Source organism: Strix aluco, chromosome 33 (genome assembly GCF_031877795.1).
Source record: "Strix aluco isolate bStrAlu1 chromosome 33, bStrAlu1.hap1, whole genome shotgun sequence".
Taxonomy (NCBI): domain Eukaryota; kingdom Metazoa; phylum Chordata; class Aves; order Strigiformes; family Strigidae; genus Strix; species Strix aluco.
Genome location: NC_133963.1, coordinates 2386481 through 2414299, shown reverse-complemented (window position 1 = coordinate 2414299; position 27819 = coordinate 2386481). Strand labels below are relative to the sequence as shown.

The following is a 27819-nucleotide window of genomic DNA, read 5'->3' as shown; positions in this document are numbered from 1 at the left end:
GGCAAACCCCTGAGCATTACCAAGAAACATCTTTATTGTGTTTCAGCAATCATTAGAGACTTTTACAGAATCCTTTAAATTCTGTGTGTTTATAATCTTAAAGACTATTGACAGTTTAAAAACCTAGTTTGCTTGCTATTAAATAAGTTAAACAACTTTTTCCAGGAAAAAATTAAAAACTTTGAAAGACCATTCATTTACTCGTGAAAAAGTGAACTTCTGCACTGTCTGCTCAGCAGTTTTTTCACTCAGTCGACTCAAAGAAGTTTTGGGAAGCTTCAGTCTGACGCCTGTTGAATCTCAAGTGAAACACAGTTCCAGTAAAAGGAAGCAGAAACAATGCAGGCATGAACAGAGTATGAACAGCTCAGCTTAGAGGAAAAAAACCAACAAAACCCCCAAGCGTACGTTTAAGGTATTTTTAAACTATACAAATGTCTCACCTGCAATTCATTTTCTCTTTCCGACGATGTAAGTGGCAAACTGGTATGTGTCCCTTAGGCTCCAAACTGCTCCTCTGAAATCAAAAAAATAAATAAATAAGGAAGTTAGAAATTTGACTAGATTCTTTATTGGATAGCGAGCATGTTAAGGCAGTTTTATTTTCACCAGGCTGTTCTGAACGGACTCATTTGATGACGAGGGAAGCAAAAGCAATTCACTACATCAGTTTTCACAAGTGCTGAGGCCCCTGCAGAAGTTCGCTGGGATAACTTAAGAGTTCATAATCTTGCAGCATGTACATATAGATACACACACACACACGACATTAAGGCAATTAGAGATCAAGAATGAAACCCACAAAACCATTCTGTGATTAAGCTGCTCCAAGCTGGCAATTAGCCTCATTCACAGAAGGCTGATGCTCCCAATCAAGTATCAGTGCAGTGCCACACAACTCAGTCCAATCCTATCTATCTCCTCCAAATTAAAAACACACTGAAGATGCTTTTCCTCTTCTCTGTAAAATTCTGATTATTCTTACTGATGAAAAGACTAAGCTCATTAAAAAATATCCAAACAATGCAAACATTAAAGCTTTCTTACCTGCCTCGTGTTTGAGCTTGAAGAAACCAAAGACAAATCAGGGGAGAGATCTGTTTTAAAATCTTCCACGCTTCCTGGTGCTGTTTTCTGAAGTGGCTCAGCACCAGCAATACAGGATGGTCTGAAAAATTCCTCTTTATCCAAATTCGGTTCCATCCTGCGAGATAAAATACAACCCTTTTTTTGCTTTCTGATCACATGCCATAAAGCTTCTGAAGTCTCTCATATAAGACAAGTCAATCTGAAACTGAGAGCTGCAGTTTCTCTAAGGAGAAAGCTTTCTTTATCCTACTCAAAATTTACACAGCAAGTTCCTGATAGCTGGGAGAGGCTCTGCAGTGGGGTTCACATCATGATGAAACGAGACCAGCCATTCTTCTTCCAATGCAAAGCAACTGTTTACCAGGGAAAAACCCTTACACGTATACCACAACCTTGCTAAAACCCGTGTCTGACAAGGAAGAGAGAATTAAAAAAAAACCCCACATCAAACAATCATATTGTTCTGCATCCGCTTCTCCATCATCCCATTATAGCGGCCATTTAGAATAAAAGTTCATTGCAAGAGTAACCCAAACTTCATGGTTATCTCCGCAGGACCTGATAAATAATTGGTATTATAAGTGTAACACAATGTAGCTGAATACGTGACAGAGTCCAGAAAAATTCTGAAGACTAGCAGATACTTTTAGCTCTTAAGGGGACACCAGAAAATTAGAAGACCTCATGCCAGAGTGCAAGTTAAAGAAGTGCTTTTTAGTAATTTTTTCAGTTGTTTTACAGATCAGCAATTCATTTATTAATCCAAAATTTAATGATTTTTGTGCATCTCAGAATCTGGGCAGTGAAAATTTGCTATAGGAAATGAAAGTAAATTGATTCAGGGTTGATAGTAGACAGGTAGATTTCAAAATAATCTTTTAAAAGTGCATTTTATTTCAAAACATTAGTATTTTTGTCTGCCCTTCACTCTCCAGTTGCTTTTTCCTGTGATGTTACAGACGCGGCTTGGCAGCTTTTGCTCTGGATTAAGTTTAACTCCTTGGGCTCGCAGACTACGACAGCAGCTCCCTGGGCTCGTAGACTCCCAGACTGTGGCAGCAAGCACCCCAGCAGCTGGACACCTACCACGTGGCGTCCTGCAGTTTTGAAGCTTTGGACAGGATGAGTCAATGGTCTCTAATACTACATTCCCATGTCTGTGCTACAGCCATGCAGACACATTTTGTCTCTAAACACTCACGGGGAACACACGGCGTTCATTAAAGCAGCAGACAGAGCAGGGCTGGTTCAAAGCCCTTTTGCTCAGAAAAAGCCTTGCCTGTTAAGCAGCCGTAATATTTTTGTTCCCCCCAGCAAAGAACCTGAAGGACACCAGCACTTTGGGGTCAGAACAGTTAACAGCTCAGCCTTCCCATCCAGCTTGTAAAAGGCGGATCCAGGACTTGGTGAAGCCAGACAAACTTCACAAGATGCAAACGAGGTAAAGCGATACATAAACGAGGCAGCAACGTCTAGTTTGATCTACAGCTCTTATTTTTGCCAGACACTACATGAAAACCAGGAGCAACTTGGCCTGAAATACTGCCAAAGCTCGAACAAACACTGAGCTGGGAATAAGCTGCTACTGGAAAGCAACATACCTGTGCTGTGCCGGTCCAGGAGTGTTATTCATCAGCTGCACAAGTCCCGGGGCAAAACTCTTACCAGACCTTGGCAGGAGACATAGCTGTTAGGTAACTGGCAGTCTATATTTTGTTTTAAATACGAGCTTATTTTAGAGTGTGATTGCTCAAGATTACGCCCTCACTCTGGGCTTTCTTACCCAAGGGGCCAAAGGCCAACACGAAGCCCTGCGAGCCAAGCTGGAATTCAAAGCATTCCTGCGAGCCCCGCACTCCGAGAAGTCAGGTCCCACCACTAACACAGGTCCCAGACAAGGTGCGACTGTCCGTCTGTCTGCACACTGTGTCGGTCACACAGCGCCGTCATTGCTGGGATGTGCTGGGGGAAACGGGCACACTGCCTGCCTGGGGCCACTCCAACGGACTTGTGTGCGGGGAGATGTCCCTGTAATTCTGCTCACGGTGCCAGCAGAGTTCGGAGCTGCAGACACCTTCCGAGGGGGATCCCGACGGGCACACCAAGCCAAGCGTGTCACCGCACACACACAGCCTGCAGCGCTGCCAGGCAGCACAGGGGCTGGAAAGGCTCCAAACCTCACAGCCGGCAGCTCATAAGACCACAACGCATCAGCGCTTACACTGAAAGAGATTCAAAGGAAAAACCTTCCCTCAGCGCCAGGCTCCGCAGGTTTCCCGCTCTCACGGCCGCCGCCGCACGGCCTTGCCATGGCCCCGGCCGCTCCCCGCCACTCGCAGCCCCACAGCAGCACCGAAAAGCTCCCCCCCCCGGCCCCCCACAGCCTTTCCCCCCCGTAACGCCGGGAGTAACCGCGGCCGCAGCGGGGAGAGGCGGGGGAAGAGCCCCCAGCCCCGCTCCCAGCGCCGCCACCCCCAGGCCGCAACCGCCGCCTCCTTCCCTCCTCCAGCGAGGGGCCGGCAGCCCCGCAACGCCTTCCCGGAGAGCCCCCGCCGGGCCGGGCCAGCCCCGGCACCCACCTCCGCCAGGCGAGGGCCGAGCTGCCGCCGAGCTGCCGCCGAGCTGCCGCCGCTCCCCGACGGAACCAACGGGCCCGGCCGCGGCTTCTCCCCATCGGAGCAACGGCGGAGCGCGGCGAGAGGGGGCGGGAAAGGGGGGGAGTAAGGGAGAGGGGGGGGAAGGGGGCGGAAGGGAGGGGGGGAAGGGAGAGGGGAGAAGGGAGGGGGGAGAAGGGATGGGAAGGGGGGGGGGAAGGGAGAGGGGGAAGGCGGGGGAAGGGAGGGGGGAGAAGGGAGGGGTTAAGGGGGGGAGAAGGGGGAAGGGGGGATAACAAAAATCCCCGTAAGAATTCTACAGTTTTAGAGCCGTTTTGTCCCGTTGGGTTCACACATTTCTCACGTTATTAGATAGTTATGGGGGGCTGTTGGTCTTCCAGCCCTGCGATTTAAAGGGTGAAAGAGCATTAAAATACATTTTCAACAGGTGTCTGCCTAAGGCTCTGCACACTCCAAAAAAGTATGGGTTTTTCCCCGTTCTGGAAAGAAAGGAGGGAGAAATACTGAACTCCTAGATGTGGTGCTTCCCTTCTGATCCGTGCGATAGGTGAATATACCTAAACCAGCAGCATCTGGTTTTTTGCAAGGAATGCTCTTAATATTCTCAAGTTACTCGATTAAGCTGTACTGTGTTCGCTTTATTTTCAGAGGGGAGAAAGTGAACAAGACCCAGTGTGACTTTCCTGTGATAGAGCACCAGGGTAAACATGGACTGGAGCTGGGAACAGCAGTGGCAGAGTGCCGGCACCCCTGGAACATCGATCTGCCAGCAGCTGGGCCACAAGTCTGTTCCTTCACTCCTGGCTTTGGTTAATAGAGTTTGTGTAAACGGAGAAGACGTGTACGTGCTCCTCATTGCTACTTCTCTCCAAAATACGACCAAAGCTTTGTATCCGCGCGGCTTTGAATTAGAATTACCCCGCTGGCGCTCTGTGAGATCCTTTTTTGGTTCTTGGGTAATGGATTTACCTGTGGACTGCCCCTGTTCGTGCATTTCTACCATCACTCAACAGGGGCCCTTCCAAAAAACCTTAATTACTACTCCAGAACAGAAGGGAAAAGCTGTGAAGTGTAAACATGATGTTGTGAGGAGAAAATCTACCATGTTGAACTGTAAATCAGAGTAACTGCTGTGTAAATACCATCTTTTGCAGAAGGTCCTACACTGCTCACTCCTAAATGCTTAAAAGAAAAGTTAGTTTTTAGACTCTGCTTTCTGCTGCATCTCTCATCTGTTGATGCTCTTGCAGACTCCGCTGTAGTTCTTAATCAATTTCTTAACAGTTGTTTTGGTACTAAACTTGCTGTTGCTGGACTTCTGGGAAAGGAGCATCCCCTGCTCAAGTTTCTGACACCCCTACGCAAGCGTCAGAGGTGTCAGTGAGTTACTGATTGTTCAGTCCTACAGCACGTGCTGTGAAACTTGGTGTTTCGTGCTGTGTGCTGCTGTGAACTCAGCAGCTTTGGGCAAGGTGGCAGTGCTGGCAAAGGAGAAGAGCTTTTCACTTGAGTGGAAGTAAAATTATTTTAAGTCCACAGACACATATTTTGTGCAGCTCTCACGTTTGCGCTTCCAATCTTTTTTGCTTCCCTGGCTTTATCTGTGAGCTCACCAGTCTTTCTAGAATGAGGTGAATGAACCAGCTACAGTTGAAGACCTTCAATATTTATCCTGCTTTGCTACATGATTGTGGTTGTCAGTACAGAGCATCTCGATCACCTCTAAATCCTCTTATGAATGATCATACCCTTCTCACTGTAGCTGTTGGGCAAAACTCTGCTACGTTTTGTATCTTGGCACCTTAGATGGCAAAATATGTCTTAAGACATCTCGGCACCTCTCCCTTTTAGTGAAGTATGTAAAATTCATGTCCAGCGTGAGGAGTTTGTAGTATTTTGTCTGATACGTTTTCTTGAGACCACACAACTAGGCTTTCAGAGCAAACCATCTCCCAGTGCTGAATTTTTAATCTGGTAGTATTTAGAAGCATGGCTTTCCAAGCCAAAGTAAAGCTGCTGTTTCCTCTGCCCTAGCAGGAACACTTGATACATCTCATTAGAACAGAAAAGAAAAGGTACAGAAAAGCAGGAGGAACAAAGTGTCCTGTAGAATTTGATCCCTCCTAAAAACAATCAAAACCCCAAACCTGAATGGAGATGGAAACCACCATTGCTAATGCTTCGGTATGACTCTTTGTTAGTGACTCTATAAAACCCGTTGGGTCTGTTCAGAGGATGTCTCCGTGCAGTACACAGGTACCCGTGTGCTTAGTGCTCCCAACGCGAGATGGCTGCCAAACTCCACCTTACTGTAGCTGCAGCACTCACAGAAATCTGTAGTATCACTTTGGAGTGCAGAGCTGGGATGGCCTAATCCTGCAGTGATAGTCAGGCTTGGTTTTAATACTAAACATACCTGCATGTTACTAAATGGACCCAGCTGGATTCTGAAACGTTTGTGTGAAGTACAGCTGGAGTCAGTTCTGAAGGTGGTGAAATGCATATGATTTTACTGCAGGGAAAAACCAGTCTTAAGCTAATAAAATGTTTATGGAAATTTGGGATCGTGATGGAATGTTGTAGATCTTTCTGGAGAACCTTACATGCGACACATTAGGTGTGGGCGTAAGTAGTTCTCCTTGTATCTAGTTTAGAAACCAACTGAAAAAGGAGAAGGAAGTCCCAAACACTAAGCAAAACACTTGTGCTGGATTTTTAGCTTAATTTTAAAAGTAAGGGCATATTGAGTATGAATGAAAATTCTCAGGAAAGTGTACAATGCCATTGCTTTTCTGAATGTAAAATGGGGGATGGGCTGTATTAAAAGGGTTGTTGGACCAGTGGAAGTGGAAACCAGACATAACTGTGACCGTTATCCAGCTCACAGGTATTACTGCATATTAGTAAAACTAGCTAGATTTTTCTGTAGTGGGGCAGAGCAGAAGGCTGGAGTAGAGCCATGGCAAAATGTTCTTTAAGGCTCCTGAGCACCCCTTGCTGCAAACCACGTCTGTAAGCCGAAGAGGCACCTACTGCATTTTAAACTGCTCCGAGGGGCTTTACTGCAAGACTTCACAATGCCATGTGATATAAGGGTGTGGCTTTCAGCTGGTGACCATTTCCCATATAGTAATTGCTGTTTGGCAGTGCTAGTGACTTGTACTGTTGATGTTCATCATCCTGAGCTGTTGTTGTGGTTTGTTTGGTTTGGGTTTTTTTTGAGGAGGTGTGCAGGAGAGTTGGGAAGATGACTCTGGACCAAAAGAGAACTGAATATGTGAAAGCAAATCATACTGAGAACTATGCAGAAACACTAGCACTGAGGGAAAGAACTGAAACCTGGGAAGGTCAGCTGGCTGCACCTGAAGAACAGTGCAGAAGGGAAAAAACCAAAAGAGAAGAGTTCAGTGGGCAAATAAAACCCTTGAATCTCCAGCTCTCTGCTCTGAAGAAAGGGCTTCTGGCTGAGGTGCAGAACTCCAGCAGTGTCGAGCTGACCATCAGGAGATTGTTTCTGAATTGGACAAACAGAAACTATCAATAGGGAACAAGAAGAAAAGGTGATTCAGCTAAATAGCGAAGTAGAAGGTGCTAAACAAAATATAATTTATAAAGTGTCACTAATTCAAACAATGCAGTCCAAAGTAGGTGAGTTGTATAAATGACACTTGGAGTCTTACGCTACGGATATTGATTCCGTTGATCTAAAGGATTCCTGAGACTCTCAGAAAGATGAGCTGGAGAGAGCTGAACTGAGTCCTGTGTGCATGGAGTCCCAGACTGCTTCCACAGCAGCTCTGGGACAGGAGAGCTCCTCTCACTGCAGTGTTGGAAGCATTTGGGAAGGATGCCAAAACATTGTTAAGGCTTCTCACAAACAAGTCAGCAGATTCAAGAACTACTTCGACGAGTTGAAGACGTAAAGAAGGGACTTGATGATGCTGAGGATTGCAATAAACAACTAAAAATAAAGTTAAATGAGACTGCAAATCAAGATCATCAGTCCACAAAGGAAGAAGATCTTATGAACCAGTTACAAGAGCACATCCAGAAGAAACCCCAGGATTTTGGAAAACAGGCTGCAGAGGATCACAGAGTAATTGCACCGTTTGAAGAGGAAGTTACCGGCTCCGAGGGAGAAACAAGAGAGCTTGAATGGCTCTTGGAGGCTTTTAGAGCTAAAGCTGAGAGCATAGCAAAGTTAGAAGAAGTAGCTAAAGACAAAGAATCTATTCTTTTGAATCTGGAAAGGAATACAGTAGCTCTGCAAGAGGAATGTGCCAATTCAGACAAAAACCTGAAGGAATTAAATGATCAGGAAGCAAATCTAAAGGAGGGGGTTGTGCCCTTGGTGAACAGCTTGGAGAACATGAAACACACTCTTCAAGGAAAAGAGAAGAATGAGGATGAGCAAATACAATCTCTAGAATTGTAAGTAAATGATGAGAGAATTCCTAGCCCTTTGAGAACAGACTCAAGTTAGAACTACCTTCTGTGAACATCCGTTTATTTTGACATCACACACTTGCATGTTTGTCAACTTTACCAACCAAACTGCTTCAGAACTTTTAGTGCCCTACTTGATTTCTGTCTTTGCATATTTTGCTAGCTCTGTTTTCCTCACCTGTTTGTGTATTCTTTCAGAAATATGGCTCTAAATCCTGCAGAACTGTCGTAGGGGGGAACAGGAAAGGATGAATTATTTGGGGATTTCTAATAGCATTATGGTGCATACCCTTTTTGGAGGAAATGGCATAGTTTAATGTTTATCCTGTAACTCGTATAAAAGCTGGCAATGTTTTCTTTAGAAAGGACTGGATGGTAAAAAGGGGAAGAAGAAAGGGAAAAAAAAGCCTAGTAATGAAACAGTAATCAGGTGATTTTGGTAACAGCTGTTCTAGGGGAACACAGTGTAGTGTAAGAACGTGAAGGAGTAATGGGTGTGGGAGAGTAGAACTTCCCCAGCCCCCTCGACTTTTTAAACCTTTAAGAAATAAGAGATTAAATGTATCTGAGAGATTATATTTGCTATGTGGCAAGGAAACTGCAATCCTGTAAAAATGGCTTTAAGATGCTGTGTAGCCCTTCGGACTGGGGTTTCTTCAGTTCCAACATCTGCGGGCGCCTGCATGTGCTCTAAAATACAATTTGGCGTGAAGGTCTGGGGCACTTGGAAAGGTTTTCCTTTTGTGAGACCTTATTTTGTACTGTTAATTACAGAGTTTAAGAAATCTTCTATTAGGTAATTGCGAAGTGAAAATCCAAGATGACTTACTGTAAGCTTTTTAAAAGAAATACGACCACTGAAAAATAAACCCATTAAACTTCTTAATGACTTCGTAGCACTTCATAACAACGGGACTTGTTACAATGTTGTTGTTTTTTCTACTTTCTTTTGATTTTTATTTATTTTGATCCTTACAAGGTCTGGGATGTAAATGTCAAGTTTATACTCAATTGATATTAACCTTGTCCCTTTTGTTACTGTGTAAGGACACCTCATGATAGAAACGGTTACTCTACTGTGCTTAAAAACAAGACTTTTAAAAAATTGCACGGTTCAAGAGTGAATCTGAGCGGTTTGTTACTTGAGGATCATATAATAAGTAGCTGAAGTCCCAAAGTAAAATTACAACGCTTGTCATTTAGCTGATAGATCTGCGATTCTGTTCATGCATAAAACCGGCCATCAAAGAGCCTGAGTTAATGTGTAAAAGCTGCTTCTTTGAGACGTGTAACACTCATGTTATTTCTGTCTCTTCATTTCTAACACAAGGCTACGTCAGGATCTTTCTGAGAGCCCTGCCCTTGTACAGAGCTTGGAAAAAGGTTTGCAGAGGAAAGAGGAAGAACATGCAGATTTGAGAGAGAAACTTTCCGATGCCAAGAAACAAATTCAGCAAGTACAAAACCAGGTTTGTAACCCCAGGCCAAATGTTCCTTCTGCAAGTGTGTGTGGGGTTCTGTTGGTAAAAGCTGTTTTCACAAGTCTCAAGCCCCAGCTGTTAGAAGTGGTTCATAACAAGGCTGCGTTCAGCGATCCATTTAGAGTGAGAGTGAGTCTGAAGTTCCATTGCCATTGAGCTGTGAGCTAAAGCCCGGAGGTCAAAACAGGGATTAGTGCTGACATTGAAGGGGGGAGTAAATTGTATTAATACCCTTGAAAAAGGCTTGTCAGAAGTCGGCTTGTTCCCTAGGAAGGATGTACAGTACAGTGCACTTCTAGCCCCTGGAATTTAGCAAAGATGCTTGCAAAAACGTGATCCTTGATGAAAGTATGTTTTCACTTGGATAACTTGCAGAGATTGTAAAAGGCTGATAGCTAAAGGTTAGCTTTGCTTGTGCATCGTTACAGGTGTGCAGAGTGCAATCCGAGGAGAAATCCCTGAGGAACAAAGGTAATGAACTTCAGAAAATGACAAACCAGTTTAGGAAAGAATTAGAGATCAAACAGCGCACAGTCCTGCAATTTAAAAAGGTATTCTATTCTTTTAAATTTTACTTGCTTTTAATTTTTTTAGCTAATCCAGTAATGAGGCAAATGTTCCAACCAACAGGAGAAAGCTTACAGAAATTGGGGTAAAAACAGGAGTAGCCAGCTGAAGTTAGTCTTAACGGATGAATGAAAGATGTTTACAGAACTTCTCACTGCAGGACCTTGGCAAATTGTTTTAAACAGAGTAATCTGCCTAGGAAATACATACTTAATACCTGCAGGCACCCTGCTTCTGATGAGTGACACTTAGATATGTCAGAGTAATGTCTTCTAAACACTGTTTTAGTCAGCTTGAATGCTCCTTTCACTATATGAAAAACTTATTTATTCTCAACTGTTTGTCTTTAAATACTTCATTTAATACTTACTGAGGCTCTGAATGAAAAGCTACCAATATGTATCATGTATGTTTGTTTCTTTCAACATGTTTTTGACATGTTTTCTTGCAACAAGTCAGTTCTTATGAGAAAGACACTGGATTTCTGACATAAATTGTGAGCTCACTGTATACTTGAGCAGGAAGGGAACATGGGATGTGAGAAAGACATCTGTTTATACAAAAACCATTTGATCCTAATAAAAAAAAATAGTAAGAGAAGTTACTAAAAAAACCAAACACTTCCCTAGCACTGCTATTTAAAAATTACCCCATTCGGACAGGTTCTCAGTAATTCCCCAGATCTACCACTGAGTACCTCGTACTCCAGGCTGCTTTATTCCAACCGCATCACTGGGTTATGTTTCTTCCCGCTAAAATCAACAGGAGCTTTGTCACTGTCCTGGGGGGGGTGGGGTGTCCCATTATACCCCTGGACTGTACAGGGTGGTCCTGTGGGAGGTGGGGGGGGTCCCCATTATACCCCTGGGCTGTATGGGGGGGTCCTTGGGAGGGGTTTTGGGGGTCCCCGACAGACCCTGGAGGGGGTTTGGGGGCATCCTAATTCCACACACCCTCCTTTTAGGAGGTCCAGGGAGGCTTCCTATTTCCCCCAAAATATAATTGGAGGGGTCCCCATTTCCCCTCGGGGCGGGGGGAGGTGTCTTATTTTTCCCTCCGGTTTGGGGGAGTTTGTGTTCCCTTTCTTCCCATATTGGGTGCTGGAGGGGGCCCATTTCCCCCTCCCAAGTTGGGGGGGTGCAGGGGGGGTTACCCCTTTCCCACCCAATTTGGGGTGCTCAGGAGTGTTCCTATTTCCCTGAGTTTTGGGGTGTTCACAGATGTTGTCCCCCTTCCCCTCCTGTTGAGGGGGGGTGCATGGCACCTCGCCTTCCTCTCCTATTTGGGTGGCCCAGGGGGGGTCCTCACTAGCCCCCCCCGCGCCCCCAGGCCTGGAGGGGGAACCCCTCTTGCAGGAGCTGGCTCGCTGGTACGTGGCCGCCATGGGTGACATGGAGGGGCGCAAGCCAGGGCCCACCAGCATCCTGGGTGAGTGGCGGGGGGGGGACAGTCTGGGGGGGGGTTGGGGGGTGCCAGGGGGGTCTCACCCCCCACACACACCCCCACAGGCACCTCGCAGCTGCGGCCGGGGGAGCCCGAGGGCTATCGCATCCCCTTCAACCCCAGCGGCACCGGCTGCGGGGCCGCCATGCGCAGCCTGGCCATCGGCCTCAGGTGGGGACAGGGACACGGGGGGGGACAGTGGCGGTGGGGGGGACATGGGGGGACACATGGGGATGGGGGGTGGGGGTATCAGAGCTGGGGGGGCATGGAATGGGAGGGGGATGTGGGGGTATTGGAGCTGGAGGGGACAGGGATGGGGACACTGGGCTGTCAGATCTGGGGGGGCGGGAGGGGGACATGGGGGTGTCAGGGGTGGAGGGATGAGGACATGAGGGGATGGGGACACGGGGCTGGGGACATGGGGGTGTCAGAAGTGGGGGAATGGGGACATGGAGGGGACAGGGGTGGGGACATGGGTGTCAGAGATGGGAGGGGGATGGGGACATGGGGAGACAGGGACAAGGGGGGATGTGGGGATGTGGGGATGGGGACATGGGTGTGGGACCTGGGGGGGATGGGGACATGGGGGTGACAGGGACATGGGGGTGTCAGAGGCAGGGGGATGGGGACACAGAGGGGGATGGGGACATGGGGGTGTCAGAGCTGGAGGGGACAAGGACCAGGGACTGGGGAGATGGTGGTGCTGGAGCTGAGAGGCCGGTGACAGGGGAATGGGGACAAGGACAGCGGGTCCAAGGGTGGCGGGATGGGGATGGGGACAAGGCCGGGGCTACAGGGACAGGGCGGGGGACAAGGGGAGGGACAGGGACAGGGCTGACGCCAGCGCAGGTACCCCCACGCCTGGGAGCTGCCGACGCTGATCCGGGTGAGCATCGAGAGCGGCCGCATGACCCACCACCACCCCACCGGTGGGTGCCAGGCCTGGGGCGGGGGGGGACGACAGGGGACACCGGAGACCCCCTGAAACCCCTGTCCCCTTTAGGGTACCTCGGGGCGCTAGCGGTGGCCCTCTTCGGGGCACTGGGGGCTCGGGGGGAGCCCCCAGAGCGGTGGGGGGCTGAGCTGCTGCGGGTCCTGCCCCTCGCGTGGGACTACGTGGAAGGTGCCGGGGTGGCCGTGGGGGACAACGCTGCTGCCTGGCCCTTCTTCGGGGATGCCTGGCACCGGTGAGGGGGGCACTGGGAGCACTGGGAGGGGCTCTCTCCCAGTCCTGGCGATGCCTCCGTCACTGGTGTCACTGCTGATCCCAGTGCCCAGTCTGGCCGCAGGACCACCAGTTCCCACCCTGTGTCCCCGTGTCCCCAGTGTCCCTGCCAGTGCTGCCACCCTCAGCCCAGGGCCACCCCCCACTCCCAGTGACCTCAGTGTCCCTGGTGTTACTGATGTCCCCACTGCACCCACTGCCACCATACCCCAATTGTCCCCAACGTCCCCACAAGTACCTCGTGTCACAGGGGCTGCTGGAGAGCCACAGCCCGGTGACCCCCCCATGTCACTGCTTACCCCACTGTCACCGGTGACACCGATGACCCCAATGTCCCCAGTATCCCTGCTGACCCCAGTGTCCCCATGACCCCAGTGTTCCTGCTGACCCCAGTATCCCCAGTGACCCCAGTGGCCCCATGCCCTCAATGACTCCAGTGTCCCCAGTGACCTCACTGTCCCATGTCTCTGCAGGTACCTGGAATCCCGGGGGCTGCTGGAGGGTCGTGGCCCGCCACAGGTGCCACCCCTTCTGTCACCAGCCGAGCGGGACGCAGCATACCTGGGCTGGGCACTGGAGGGGTGGCCTGGGCGCAGTGGCCATGATGCACCCATTGTGGCTCTGGAGGCCCTGCTGGCAGCTGGCGGATGCTGGGGGTACCTGTGTGCCCGGGGGGTGCTGCACGGTGGGGACAATGACTCGACGGGGACCATCACCACTGGGTGCTGGGGGTTGCGGGGGGGGGCTGGCGTCCATCCCCCCTGGGCTGCACTGCCGCCTCGAGCACCGCGGGCGGCTGCGGGATGCTGCCCACCGCCTCCACGCGCTGGCCTGGGGGAGACACTGAGCCCCTGCCATGTCCCTGGTGTCACCAGCTGTCCCCCTCCTCCTGAAAAAGGTCCTGTGGGTCCCCAGGGTGCAGCAGAGACATTTGTGGGGTCCTGGAGGGGTTTGGGACGTTCAATGTGGGGCAGAAGGTCCCTTTATGGAGTGTTGAGGGGCTCAGGAAGGTTCCTGGGGGTCAACAGGGACCTCCATGGGGTGCTGGGGGGCTCAAGAGGGTCCCTGGGGGTCAACAGGGACCTTCATGGGGGGCTCTGGCAGGTCCCTGGGTGTTAAAGGATTTCCCAGGCTGCGGGTACCTCTGGGCTGGCTTTATTAACAACTCAGAGCTGGGCCAGCACCTCAGGGAGTGGCCACAGCTCCCAAAAAGCGCCCTCTCTAGAGACGATCCAACATACAATACAAAGAGTCTCTGGGGAGTTTCCAGGCACTTCCAGCTCTCAATTCATCACCCATTTCAAAAGTCCATTGTATTCCAGTTTCAGCCAGTTCTGACCGTGCCGTTCCAATTCCCCTTCGGACACCACCGCTCACTGCTGCAGTCTTCGGCCGTCGTGGTCACTTATCTTCAGGATTGTTCCTAGAGCACCTGTGCTCTATAAAACAGTATCTGTTTATTAATTATTCCTGCTATTAATAACATCCTAAGAGAAAAGAGTTTTCTAAAGCTTGTGCCTTTTACAACGGCCCGGCCAGGCCGAGGCCGCAGCTTGTCCCCGTGTAGACCAACGCCGCCTCTTCCTCTTCCTCCTCCTCCTCCTCTTCCTCCTGGCAGATGATGGTGACAGTGCTGGCAGGATCTGGCGTCACCGGCTGCAAACACGCCTGGAAGGACACAGGGGACAGAGGTGACACGGGGACATCCCTGCCCTTGGCGGCATCTGAAACGTCCCTGCGGCTGCACCGCCGCCGTCACCCGCCGCCATCACCCGGCGGCATCACCCGGCGTCACCCACCAGCTTGAGCCGCTCCTCAGAGACGAGGCTGTCGCGGCGCAGCTGCTCCACCAGCCCCTCCATGGCCGCCAGCCGAGCGCGGTGCCGCCGCCGCCGCTGCTGCAGCACCTTCACCTTCCGCTGCAGCACCACGGCCACGGCCACCAGCTCCTCGGTGCTCAGCTCATCTGGCGGCGACAACGGCGCCGGGGTCGCTCGGGACACGATGGGGACGGTGGAAACGATGGGCACGGTTAAAGTCAACGAAACGACCGTTTCCGGAGCGGCCACGGCTTCGAAATATGGCGGCACTGGCACGGCGGGAGGTTGGGGGGGGCACCTGGGTGATGATGGTGCGGCCAGGGACCCCCTCGGGGTTGTCCCCAGGTTTTGTCACGCCCGGTTCTGGGCTGGTGGATTTGGGGACGAGGGGTTGGGCCGGCGGCACTGGCTCCGCGCCACTGAGGGGCTGCTTAGGCTGGGTGCTGAGTTTCTCCTGTTTCTGTCAAAAAAAAAAAAAAACCGACCAAAAAAACCAAATTCTAATTTCTGGACATTCTGGCAGCAATAGGGCAGAGTGGGGGACGAACAGCAATGCAGGTTTCGCCCCCAAAACACACATTTCAGGGACAAAAGCCACCCTGAGGTGACACACCTCGAGGACCCTCTGTGGAGCTTCCAGATCCCTCCGGGACAACCCACCACCCCTCAAAGAGCTTCACGCTCCTTCTGAGGGGCCTTCCAGAACCTTCTAGATTCCTCCAGAACCTTCTAGAGTCACCCAGAACCTTCTGGGGACCCCCAAGACACTCCCAGTGGATGCCCGAGATGCTTCTAAGGGACCTTTCCCTCTCTCAGCCCCTTCCAGAGGAGCTCCTAGATGGTTCTAGAACCTTCAGAGGGGGTTCCAGACTGTTCCAGATGCTTCCAGGGAGCGGGGTCTCACCGTGGGGCTGCAGGGGAAGATGGTGGGGACGGCGTCGGGCCGCAGGTAGCGCACGCCCCAGCGGTGCTGGAAGCAGGAGGGCTCGAAGTGGTCGCTGCAGAGGTGCTGGTGGCGGGTGGGCAGCCAGTTCTCCCGGCGCATCTGTGCCAGCCACCGGCGCAACCGCGGCGCGTCGTGCAGCGGGAACCTGGGGGGGGACGGGGTGTTTGGGGGGGGGATCCCCACATCCCCAGTCTCCAGGAGACCCAAAGGGCCCCGGTTTAGGCTGCCCCACGGCAGGGTCTTTTCCCCACCACCACCACACACACCCTGGGGGCTCCCCACCCCTCCTCAGAGAGCTCACTTGGCCCTTCCACAGGCCCCACTCAGGTTCAAGTTTAGGCTCAGGCTCAAGCTAAGGGCAAGGCCCAGGCCCCACCGAGGTTCAGGCTCAGGCTCAAGCTCAGGCCGAGGACCAGACCCTGCCCAGGCCTCACTCAGGTTCAAGGCTCAGGCTCAAGCCTAGTTCCAGAGCCCACTCAAGTTTATATCCAGGTCCAGGCCCCACTCAAGTTCAGGCTCAAGCTCAGGCCCAGACCCTGCCCTGGCCCCATTCAGGCTCAGGCTCAAACTCAGGCCCAGACCCCACTCAATTTCAGGTTCAGGCTCAAGCTCAAACTCAGGCCTAAGCCCAGACCCTGCCCAGGCCCCACTCAGGTTCAGGCTCAAGCCCAGACCCAGACCCCACTCAGGCTCACACTCTGGCCCAGGCCCACTCAGACTCAGGCTCAAACTCAAGCCTCGGCCCAGCCCCTGCCCAGGCCCCTCCCCCGTGGGCGTGGCTCAGAGCAGAGGCCACCGCCCCGCCCGGGCTCCCCGGTACCGACTTGTAGAAGCTGAGGCAGCGGCCGAGCGGCCGGGTCTGTCCCGCCGCGTTGGAGCAGTGCGGGGCGCGGCAGTACTTGGGCATGGCCGCTGCCGGCTCACGTGACGCTGCGCCGTATTACGTCAGCACGCACGTACGTCGCCATGGCAATGCGTGGCGCCCCCCCACTGCCTTCCCCGCGGCCACGCATGTGCACTGAGGAAGCGGGGGGCGCCGCGGCCTCCACGCCGGGGCAGGAGCGGGGGGACCCCCGCGGGGCTCCCCACAGCCGGGCCGGCCCCGTTCTCCCGGGGCGGTTCCCGCAACCGTTAAGAACCGCCTTCGCCTCCCGCCGTGACCCAATTGCCGCCGGCGGCCACGGCCGAGCCAGTTGGGCCGGGCCCGCAGGGCTCGAACCCGCGGACACACGGGAGCGAGGGGGCGGGGTCAGCGCCGGCCGGCGGGCCGCTATTGGCCGAACGCGGCGTGGAGTGACAGGAACAAGCGGGGCGGAGCCTAGCCGCGCGGCGCCGCGCTGCCATTGGGCGAGGCGGGGGAGGCGGGCGGTGAGCGGCGTGGGCGGTGGCCAATAGGGACGGGACGTCGGCTTTCCGCGCGCAGTTCGGAGCAGGAGCGAGCGGCGGCGGCCCGGAGCCATGGCGGCGGCGGGCGGCGGGGCTCACGGCGGCACCGGCACCGGGCCCGGCTCGCCTCCGATCTTCAGCCTGGGGCGGCGATCGCGGTACCAAGGCCCGGAAGAGGCGGTGAGGGGCGCGCGGGGCGGGCGGCCGTTGGCCGGGGGGGGCGGGAGAAGGGCGGGGCCTCCCCGTGAGGGTGAGAGAGGGCCCCCACGGGGATGGGGGGGACACACGCAGGGTGGGACACAGAGAGGCCCTCGGGTGCTGCCCCAGGGCCACCCGTGCGGGCTCGGGGCCCCATCCGGGGCCTCCCCCCCGCCCCCATCTGCCCCCCGCCTCCTCCAGCCCGGGGGTCCCCTCGTCCTCTCGCCCAGGTGACGCTGGAGAAGGTGCTGGGAGTCACCGCCCACACCAGTAACGGCTTGGCCTGCGACCCGGCCATGGGGCTGGTCGCCTACCCCGCCGGGTGAGACCCCTCCCCCGGGACCCCTCCGTGCCCCCCCAGCATCCCAGCTGGGGAAAAACCTCCCCTCTTCCTATCCAGGTGCGTCATCGTCATCCTGAATCCCCGGGAGAACACACAGAGACACATCCTGAACACCTCCAGGTACCCCCAAATACCTCGGGGAGCCCCTCAATACCTCCAGGGACCCTCCAAATACCTCCTGAACACCTCCAGTTACTCCCCAAACACCTCCAGGTACCCCCCAAATACCCCCTAAACACTCTCAGGTACCCACAAACACCTACAGATACCCGCAAATACCTCCAGGAACCCCCCAAATATCCCCCAACACCTCCAGGAACCCCAAATACCTCCAGGTACCCCCCAAATACCTCCAGGTACCCCCCAAATACCTCCAGGAACCCCAAGCACCTCCAGATACCCCCCAAAAACCCCCTGAACACCCTCAGTTACCCCCCAAATACCTCCAGGGACCCCCCAAATACCTCCAGGGACCCCCCAACACCTCCTGAGCATGTCCAGGTACCCCCCAAACCCCTCCAGGTACCCCCAAATGCAGGCTGTGCCATACACCAGGTTTCAGGAGCAACGCTTGTATTTCCCCTCCCAATAAAACCTCAGTTTTCCCTCTGGATCAGCCTAGTTTTTAAAGAAAACCTGCTATTTCTCAGGAAAACCCTGAGCGCGTTGGCCTTCTCACCCGACGGGAAGCTCATTGTCACTGGCGAGGTGGGTGCCACCGGTTTGTAGACACCCAACACCCCTATTTTGCCTGTCAAGGCAAGGTTACTCCTCCCCGGCTTTTTTGGGGGGGGGTTTCCACCCCGTTTTCACTCACGCCACCGTTTTTCCCCGCAGAACGGGCACCGCCCGGCCGTCCGCGTGTGGGAGGTGGAGGAGGGGGCGCAGGTCTCGGCGCTGCAGGGTCACCAGCACGGCATCGCCTGCGTTGCCTTCTCCCCCACCGCCAGGTACCTGGTGTCGGTGGGGTACCCCCACGACATGGCGGTCAACGTTTGGGACTGGAAGGTGAGCTTCGGCTAATCCCGCCTTAAAGCAGCCTCAAGTTCCCCAGAAACGGGGAGAAAACAGCCCTTTTCCACATTTCCGCCCCGCCGCTCGGGGTTTTTCGGCGGGTAACGCTTCTTGTTCAGACCCAACCGCGTTTTTCTGAGCAGAAAGGCTCCCTGGTCGCGTCCAACAAGGTGTCCTGCAAAGTGACGGCCGTGTCCTTCTCCGGGGACAGCTACTTCGTCACTGCGGGGCACCACCACGTCAAGTTTTGGTTCCTGGACTCCTCGAGGGAGCTGAAGGTGAGGGGGTGCCCCTTTGCCGACGCCGGGGCACCGGAGCTGAACCAGGCCCGGCTGCTGCCCCGACCCTCATCACCGAAGCCCACGCGACCTGCGAGCGGGCGGTTTCTGTAGGAAAGAACCAAAAAACCACCAGGTTTTCCCCCCAAAATTCACGCTGTGTCATCCCTTTGCTCCGGCCGCACGGCGCCGGACCTCGAAGCCATGGGTGCTTGGGCTCAGCTGGCTCCGAGAGCGGCGGGAGCCATTTTCTTTGTTAGCGCTCGTTAACGAATCGCTTCGCAGATCAACAAGACGGTGCCGCTGGAGGGACGCTCGGGGCTGCTGGGACAACTTCACAACAACCTTTTCTGCGGCGTGGCCTGCGGCCGGGGGCTGACGTCGGGCAGCACCTTCTGTGTCTCCTCCTCGGGGCTCCTCTGCCAGTTCAACGAGAAGCGGGTGCTGGAAAAATGGATCTTCCTGAAGGTGGGGGGCAGCTTCCCCACACCCCCCCCTGCGCCTTGGGTGAATCCCACCGACACGGAGCTCACCCCGCTGCGGCCACAGGTGCCTCTGGCAAACTGCCTCTGCCTCGGCGACGGGCTGATCTTCTGCGGCTGCGCCAACGGCACTGTGAAGATTTTCCAGGCTCGGGACATGCGTTACCTCAGCGACCTCCCCAAACCTCATCCCCTGGGCGTGGACGTCACCCAGACCCCCCCACCGAGGTTCCAACGGCTCACGGGACCCCGCGTGCTCCCCCCCAAACCCCCCGGCACGGTGTCCGTCGCCGAATCACGGGGTTTCAGACCCCGCAGCCCTCACTGCTCGTCTCGGTGAGGGTCGGGTTTGAATCGGTGCCCAATTTTACGCACAGTGAGGACAGGGGGGGCTGTCAGGCTTACGGGGGGTGTGGGAAGCCCCAAAACTTCGTTTTCCCCTTCGTTTCGGGACACGGACACCGTTTCATTTGCAAATCAACTCTGCCACTGTCAGAGCGCTCAGCAGGCTCTGGAGGGGTCACCCCCCCCTCCAAAAAGCTGCGACCTGACTCAGTTTCTCCCTCCCCGAAGGCGGCCGGAGCTCGTGTACCCCGACACCATCGCCATGGCCTATGACGTCAGCAACCGCTGGCTGTCCTGCGTCTACAGGGACCACAGCGTCTACGTCTGGGACGTGGGGGACCTGTGGGATGTCCAGAAAGTGTGGTCGGACCTTTTCCACAGCTCCTTTGTCTGGAGCGTCGAGGTAAGCGGGTCCCACGGGGGCAGTTCGGGGCAGCCACAGCCCCAATTCCCCTCCACACCCCCCCCAAAACGTCACCTGGGCGCAGGTGTACCCCGACTGCGAGGAGCGGAGATCCCATCTGCCTCCCGGCTCCTTCCTGACGTGCTCCTCTGACAACACCATCCGCGCCTGGACCCTGGGGAGCGGCTCCGCGTGTGCCCTCCAGGGCAACACCTACAGCACGGTACAACGGGGAGGGGGGGGCTGCATCCCACCCCCCAGCCCCCCAAAACCACGACAGCAGCTGGGGGAGCTCAACCAGCTCCTCGTGCTCTCGTCTTGTGGGATTTGCCTCTAGAAAATGAAGTCGATGGAGGTTTTGGGGAGGTTCCCGTTGGCTTCTTGCTGCTTTGGATACAGAGCTGCTGCCCAAGCGGGAGAGGAGCGGCGGTTTTTAGTGGGTTTTGGTGGTTTTAGTGAGCCTGGAAACGGCTTTCTGTTCTCCTGCGTTGGCTCTTTCTGTCTGAACAATCAAAGGATGCCCGTTGTGCTCCTCAAATCCTGGTGTTTCTTCAGCGGGAAGCGTGGAAAAAAGAAAGTGGGGAAGTTGGGAGCAGTTGGGTGACGTGGGCGGGGTCCCCTCCTCCCCAAAGAGCCCCCTGAGCTCTGACGGGCCCCTCCCCTCCCACGCCAAGACCCTCCTGAACATCATCTACGTGGACAACAACACGCAGCACCTCCAGGACTCCACCGGCAGCCGAAGCGAGACCGTGGGGCACCTCGACGTCAAATCCGGGGTGCGGGTGATGCAGGTCAGCCCCGACGGGGAGCATCTGGCTTCGGGGGACCGAGCGGGAACCCTCAGGCAAGTGGCACCACACTCGGCCCGGAGCTGAAGGAGGAGGGTGGGGCCCCAGGTGGGCTCCCCCCGTGTTTTAGCTGGTGCCCGTTTGCCGGGAGCCTCCCGGCGCCATTCCCCCGTGGCTTCCCTGGGCTCTGGGAGCCGCCGCCGCGCTTCCCTCGCAGGATACACGAGTTGCAGTTCATGCAGGAGGTGGCTAAAGTGGAAGCGCACGATTCTGAAGTTCTCTGCCTGGACTATTCGGAGCCGGAGACCGGTAAGGCTCCGTCCCGAACCTCCATCCCGGTGATGGGCTTTTCCCTTCTCCTTCACCAAATAAGCTCAGACATCCTAAAAAATGAACTTTGCAGGGAAGGGCCCCTCCCCTGAGGAGCCACCGGGAGCTGGAGACAAGCCCCGGGGCCACTCAGATTAAAACCCGGCTCAGCCCGTGCTGGGGGTAACCGTCCCCGTTAACACCCAACTTAAAAACCAGTTTGCATCAAAATTTTTGCAGTCGACGGCAGCAAACACACCGTTTTCTCAACCAAAACCTTCAGCGTGGCGCTGTTTTAACCCTCTCTTTTCCGGTGGCTGCAGGAGCGGCGCTGCTGGCTTCGGCGAGCAGGGACAGGCTGATTCACGTCCTGAACGTAGACAACAACTACAGGCTGGAGCAGACCCTGGACGATCACTCCTCCGCGATAACGTCGGTCAAATTTGCTGGTAAGTGGCTGAATTGCACCCGAATTCCCCCGTTGGGCTGCCCTTTGCCTTGTCCTGCCTTAAAAATGGGGTTTTTCTCTCTGGATTTACGTCCCTAAACTTCAAAACCTGTGTTTGAGGAGGCTCCTCGGTAAAAAAAAGCACCTCCAGACGAAGAGCACCCAGGCCTCCATCGGGGGGGAGCGTAGCAGGGAGATCCCTTGGATTGCGCCTAGTTCTTAGAAAACTCTTTTTTTGTTGTTGATTCATTCATAAATAATCATTTTTTGGATTCACTCACTGGTGAATTTGGGATGATCGCCTCTCCCTGTGCTCTCTTTGCTCAGGCAACGGGGACCTTCAGCTGATAAGCTGCGGCGCCGATAAAAGTATTTATTTCCGCAACGCTCAGAAGGTGGGTTAGGGGCCGACTCCACCCGGATCTGCATTTTTCTCCCCGAAAGTTAGATGGGTGAGAAGGCAACAGGGCGGCTCTTCCTGTCTCCCTGCAGCTCCCGGACGGCTTCAGTTTCGTCAGGATGCATCACGTCGCCGAGAAAACCACCCTGTACGACATGGACATGGACATCACGCAGAGATACGTGGCTGTCGCCTGCCAGGACAGGAACGTCAGGTGAAGGCGCTTTTCTGTCCCGGCCCTCCGCGGGGTTCGCTGCCGTCTGACCCCCCCCGCCCCCCCGCAGGGTGTACAGCACTGCCAGCGGGAAGCAAAAATGCTGCTACAAGGGCTCGCAGGGCGACGACGGCTCCTTGCTGAAGGTACGAGGGTGATTTGAACCGGGTGTCGGCGCTTCCGGGCCCACCACGGGCGGCTGGGTGGGCGCTGAAGGTCCCATCGACCCAAACCCCGCCGTGTCCCCCCACCCTTCCCTCCCCCAGGTGCAGCTGGACCCCTCGGGCACCTTCCTGGCGACCAGCTGCTCCGACAAGACCATCGCCCTCATCGACTTCCGCTCCGGCGAGCGCGTGGCCACGATGTTTGGCCACTCAGGTCCGTGTCCCCTCGGGAGGCGCCCGCGGAGAAACGAGACGCGGAGGAGAGGGGCCGGGAAACCCCCCAAAAACACCCCCCGCGTGCCCGCGACGTCGCTCCGATCTAAACGAGCGTGGGGGGTTGTGCCCTGACGAGTGACCCCCTCCCGCCCCTGCGTTTCCTTCTCTTCGGCACAGAAATAGTGACGGGGATGCGGTTCACCTACGACTGCAAACACCTCATCACCGTCTCGGGGGACAGGTAGGGGCTGCCAGACCTGAAATAATCTGATTTATGCCTCGTTCCATACGTCTCACCCTATAGGCCTCACCCTACACGCTGCGTGACACGCGATGGGAGAAGAATTGGCGTTTGAGGGCGCTGGGTGCGGTGCTGGAGGGCTGGGGGGGATTAAATTAATCGAGGGAATTAACATAAAGCCCCTGGATCCAAAATTTGGGGGCGATCTGATTCCCCCAACCTGCCTTTCTACCCCCAAATGTGTCAGAGGGCTTGGGTGGATTAAATTCACTGAGGGAATTAATGTAAAGCCCCCCATATGTAAAATTTGGGGGCGATCTGACCCCCCCAACCTCCCTTTCTGCCCCCAGCTGCATCTTTATTTGGCACCTGGGCCCCAAAATCACCAGCAGCATGAAGGAGCATTTGCTGGAGCTCGACCCACTGCAGCCCAAGCGGGAGGAGGAGCCCGATCTCCTGGCGCAGCTCAGGTAAAGCCCCTCACCCCCACATCGCACCCCGGTTTTTGCTTTTGGGGGGCGGGGGGGGGAAGCCCCAGTGTTCTCCCCTCCTCCAGGCCAGAGACCAACGTCCCCATCCCCGGTGGAACGGCGGCGCCCGAGGAGGAGCCCCAGGAGGAGCAGGACGAGGTTTCGTCCCCACAAACCCCCTCTAAGGAGGACTCGGAGCCGCGTACGTCGTCCCCCCCCGTGGCTGCGCCCCGTTTTCTGCCCGTGGGCACCGCTCCTGACCCCGCTCTCCCCCTCCAGCACCAGCCTGTGTCCTGACCAACGGCAGGCTGCCCTTGTGGGCAAAGAGGCTGGTAAGTCGCCCCTCAAGATCTAAATTTAATTGCGTTTCATTGAACGGCGCCTAATGAAGATCCCTTCAGCGTGTCTCCACCACACCCCCTCTCCTCCTTCCCCTTTTCCAGCTGGGAGAGGCGGAGGACGGGGACATGGTGGCCGCCGGCCCCCCCCGAGGCTACCGGCCGCAGGGGCGATGGGCAGAGCGCGCCGAGATGGGCCCCATCAAGACTCTGCCGGAGTCGGACCCCCCTTATTTCACCCCCCTCAAAGGCGATGTGGAGCTGGGCCCTGGCAGCCTGGACCGTCTCCTCGCGGAGGTCAGTCGTGGGGCTGGACTCTGGTTTTAAACCATCCCCGCCCACCAGCGCCCGTTTTTCCGGGAAAAATCCATCTGCGGAGGTCAGCTCCCCGTCTCTGCAGGCAGAGGCCTCTCCCAGCGGCCTCGGCGAGGATTTCCAGCTCTCCGAGCTTTTCCCGGGTGAGGAGAGCGACGGGGAATGGGAATCGCTGGATACGACCGGGACCAGCCCGGCAGAGCCGCGTGGGCCGGCGCCGAGCAGGTCGGTGCTGGATGGGGAAGCAAACGCCGCCTTTATCGGCGTTAAACCACCCTCTGCCTGCTAGTCTGGGCTTTGCTAAACGTCACCACGCCAAAGCCCAGCTCACGCCGAGCTCCACTGTTCCCTCACCCCCATCGTGGCTTTTCCCTTCAAGCCAAATCTCAGAGGTTTTTGGCTTGGAAGGCGCCAGCCCAGGGGCAGGACAGCATTGGAGGAGGGAACATTTTTAGGCGCGACTTAAATCAGATCCCTTAAATTTTATCCCAGCTTAGAGCAACCGATGGAGCTGCCACTGCGCCCCACGGCCCCGGAGGAAACTCCGCAGCCTCGCGTCCAGCCCGAAGGTAACGGTGGTGGTGCGGGGGCCGCGCTGGGCCAAAACCCTCATAACTGAGAGGGAAACTTTGGCGGGGGGGGCTTTAGCGCTTGGGGGGGGCTCAGAATAAAAACCGCCCGGTGTTAACGCTCATCGCGGGTGGGGGCGTTTCCGGCTCTGTCCCAGCAGATGAGGACTCGCCGGGATCCGCCGGGGAGGTGGAGGAGCCGGAGGAGAACCCGCTGCAGAGCAGCTCCCTGCCCCAGACCCCCGAGCAGGAAAAATTCCTCAAGCAGCACTTTGAGACGCTGACGGACGCTGCAGGTAACGGGGGAAACCGCGGGTGGGCGGCGCCGGGGGGTCAGGGACAGCCGAGCCGACGCTTCCTGCCCCGCGGCCGCAGAGAAGTTCGAGGGTTCCTTAAAGGATTTGAAACCGCCCGAACCTGGAGAGGACGAAAAAAACTTGTTCTTGAACCCGCGCTTGAGCATTTCAGCCCGGTTCCTCTGGCGCTGCCAGAAGAGCAGGTGGGTGGCAGGCGGCGTGTGTGTCCATCTGTCCGTCCGTCCCACGGGGGTTTCCTGCTCCTCACCCCGGCTTCGTCCCGCAGGCTGGTGGCTACCGTCCCCCCGCGGGCACTGGCCCGGCCACAGAGCCCGGCTCGTGCCCAGGAGCTGCTCAGGGACGAGCTACAAACACCCGAGGAGCTCCAGCAACCGGAGGCGAGTTGGTTTTCTACCTAAGCAGGAAATCTTTGGGAGAGAAACCCAAAAATAGGCATTTTTATCCCTCGGGCCGGGCTCAGTGTTGCTTTCATCAATTTTTAGAACCCCCCCGGTGAAAAACCTCAAGAAACGGGCGAGGAAATGGGCTCCAACAGCCCCACGGGTGAGTGTTTGAGGATGAAGAGGGGCTTCCCTCACCCCCAAACCCCCTTCCAGACGGGGACGAGGCAGATTTTTCAGGGGGGGACAGGGTGGTGACAGCAGCGCGATGCCCGCAGGCTCCCGCCGCCGGGTCGAGGCCTTCACGGCAGCCCTGGGGGTGCTGCGGGGATACTTCCAGGAGACGCTGGGGCTCTACAACCAGGTCGGTGCCTCTTTTTGGGGGACGACACCCCTCAATTCACATTTTGGGGGGTCATTCCCATCTCCCTCCCTCGGCAGGCGACCCGTGGGCGTATTCACCCACATCTGCGGGGTCGAACCCCCCCAAAAACCCCCCATTGGCGGCTCGTTTCAGAACTGAGACACCAGGGGTGTGTTTTAACCCCCCCAGCATGAAACAGGGGGTGACCACGGGACCCCCGTACCCCGCAGGTGACTCTCTGCGCCGAGGCCACCGCGGAGGATGTTGCAGGGGCGCGGGCGGCGCTCGCCGGCCTCGTTGGCTGGATGAAAGCCGAGCTGTGTGCCCGCGCTGTCACCCCCCACGCCGATGCCGCCACCGAGGCCCCGGCCCTGCCGCCGCACCCCGAAACCCTGCGGCTGCTCCGCGCCTACTCCGACTCCCTCCTGGAGATGGTTCGCAGGAGCCTGGAGGGCGGCAGCCCCGAAACACTTTAAATCGAGGTATCAGGGTGCCTGGTTAATCTTTTTGGGGTTTTTTTTAACCATTTCCAGGCCTCTCAGATTGTGTTTTTCTCCACTTTCCGCCTCATCCCGCTCTGAGCCTCCCCAAAAACCCTGCCCGGTTTCCGTGGGGTGGAAGCGGCTGCGGCTGCCAAGTTTAAACGTTGTTAAAATAATAAATATCTCTGAACCAAAGCGAGAGGTTTTGGGGTCGATGAGACCCTGGCAGCCCCCATCGCACCAGGAGGCGATTTGGGGTTCGGTGAGGAGATGTGGGACGGCTGGAGGGTGGTTCAGGGGACGAGGGAGGCAACTTGGGGCCCAACTGGGAAATCTGGGGGACGGGGGAAGGAGATTTTGGGCAAGTCAAGGCTTCAGGGAGTGATTTGAGACATGGTGGGGGCGATCTGGGGTACCCCGAGGGCAATTTGGAGCCTGAGGGGGCAATTTATGGCACCAGGGATTATGACTTGGGGTCCACTGGGGCCAACAGCTGCATTTTGGGGCCCAGTGGAGCATTTTGGGGTACCAGGGGTGCAATTTGGTACAAATTTTGGTACAAAAGAACAAAATTATGACATAGGGTCAGTGAACTAGAACAGAGATACAGAAAAGAAAATTTAAAAAGTGACAGCTCTAAGGAAACACAAAATAGGGACAGCGAACTAAAAGACGTAGAATGAAAATTTAAAAAGTGAGGGCACTAAGGGCAGAGATGGAAGCCTAAGGAAAGGGGAGAGAGGGAGCAGGACAAAAGCTCAGAGAGAAATAAGAAAAGGGAGCAGTAGGACAAGAGAAAGTGAGAGCGGAAGGGGGAGCAGGACAGAAGAATAAAGAAGAGGAGAGGTATAGGAAAGGGGGGGGCAGGGGGGACAGAAATCACAGCAGCATGGAACAGAGAGGAGAGGGGCAGGAGGGGAGCGGGACCCACCAGAGGGGTGACAGGACCCCGAGGGCCGGGACTCACCGCAGCTCTCGCTCTCGGCGCTGCCGGGAGAATTTGACAGGTCCGATGCCTCTTTCTCCTTCCTTCCTGCCGCCCTTCTTCTGCTGAAACTCCCATCCTTGGCTGTCCTCCCCCTAAAAGAACCCGCGGGTGTCTCCCAGCTCTTACAGGACGCGGCTCCGACACACGCAGCCTCGCTCGCTCGCGCCCTACGCGGCCGTCCCGCCCTCGGGGGACACACACAGCCCTGGGTGCCCGCTGCGGGCTGTGGAGAGGCTCCTTCCTCCCCAGAAGGCAGGCTCTCTCTGCCCGCACTGGGAGGCAGCTGCTGCCGGACAAGTATGGGCTGTATTTTAACAAAACACCCCCCTCCCCCCTTAAAAACCCCTCAATAACCCAGCGCGGCCCCACAACGCCTCAAACCCCTCCGCCAGAGCCCCCCAATACCCCCCCCGACAAAGAGAAACAACGAGACCTTATTTCCTACCGCTCTGCGCCCGCCGGTCACACCAACATTCCCTCGTCTACTCTCCAAAGGGTGTTTCCGCGCGGCGCGGATCACACCCGCAGGGCCCAACACCGGTGGCTCCCACCGCACGCGGCCGCATCAGCTGAATTGGGCAGAAAAAGGGTTTATTTCCGAGAGGAAGCGCGGCTGCACGGCCCTGCCCCGGGGCTGGCTCCGGCCCCGGCTCCTCCTCAGGGCCGCGGCTTCCGGGCGGGGTCCTGCCCTGCCCAGGGCGTCCCGCCCGCCCGCCGGCTGCCGCCCGCCCGCGG

The 27819-nt window shown here is 55.7% G+C and overlaps 3 protein-coding genes and 1 long non-coding RNA gene across 13 annotated transcripts; 3 read left to right on the top strand and 1 right to left on the bottom strand.

The window, feature by feature from the left end:
• Nucleotides 1–3985: 3985 nt before the first annotated feature.
• Nucleotides 3986–4629, top strand: LOC141917071 (uncharacterized). Its single transcript, XR_012621244.1, has 2 exons — nucleotides 3986–4251; nucleotides 4353–4629. It is a non-coding gene; the product is annotated as an uncharacterized LOC141917071 (long non-coding RNA).
• An 890-nt stretch (nucleotides 4630–5519) lies between these two features.
• LOC141916981 (kinesin-like protein KIF20B) lies at nucleotides 5520–13713 on the top strand. Its single transcript, XM_074809982.1, has 8 exons — nucleotides 5520–8135; nucleotides 9481–9619; nucleotides 10060–10182; nucleotides 11528–11626; nucleotides 11707–11738; nucleotides 11777–11812; nucleotides 12491–12570; nucleotides 13340–13713. Exons 1-8 carry the CDS (start codon nucleotides 7729–7731, stop codon nucleotides 13711–13713), a joined length of 1290 nt encoding a protein of 429 aa, XP_074666083.1. The 5' UTR covers nucleotides 5520–7728.
• A 292-nt stretch (nucleotides 13714–14005) lies between these two features.
• LOC141917060 (THAP domain-containing protein 8-like) lies at nucleotides 14006–27749 on the bottom strand. 10 transcript variants are annotated; one of them, XM_074810132.1, is made up of 4 exons: nucleotides 27518–27743; nucleotides 27064–27176; nucleotides 15591–15777; nucleotides 14006–15146 (listed from the first exon to the last, which is right to left on the bottom strand). In XM_074810132.1, exons 3-4 carry the CDS (start codon nucleotides 15729–15731, stop codon nucleotides 14829–14831), a joined length of 459 nt encoding a protein of 152 aa, XP_074666233.1. In that variant the 5' UTR covers nucleotides 15732–15777; nucleotides 27064–27176; nucleotides 27518–27743; the 3' UTR covers nucleotides 14006–14828. The 10 variants fall into 10 exon arrangements, 9 of the variants coding, with proteins under 9 accessions (XP_074666233.1, XP_074666232.1, XP_074666235.1 ...); XM_074810131.1 differs by having other exon boundaries at nucleotides 27530–27743; XM_074810134.1 differs by lacking the exons at nucleotides 27064–27176; nucleotides 27518–27743 and adding an exon at nucleotides 16457–16615 and having other exon boundaries at nucleotides 14006–14305; nucleotides 14385–14534.
• Nucleotides 16599–25268, top strand: LOC141917081 (WD repeat-containing protein 62-like). Its single transcript, XM_074810166.1, has 24 exons — nucleotides 16599–16920; nucleotides 17006–17198; nucleotides 17617–17679; nucleotides 18210–18267; nucleotides 18397–18567; nucleotides 18717–18851; nucleotides 19137–19669; nucleotides 19907–20081; nucleotides 20167–20304; nucleotides 20756–20925; nucleotides 21087–21178; nucleotides 21502–21627; nucleotides 21954–22021; nucleotides 22119–22240; nucleotides 22311–22386; nucleotides 22507–22618; nucleotides 22798–22861; nucleotides 23212–23331; nucleotides 23418–23533; nucleotides 23611–23663; nucleotides 23733–23966; nucleotides 24070–24209; nucleotides 24477–24553; nucleotides 24715–25268. Exons 1-24 carry the CDS (start codon nucleotides 16599–16601, stop codon nucleotides 25266–25268), a joined length of 3912 nt encoding a protein of 1303 aa, XP_074666267.1.
• Nucleotides 27750–27819: the final 70 nt, after the last annotated feature.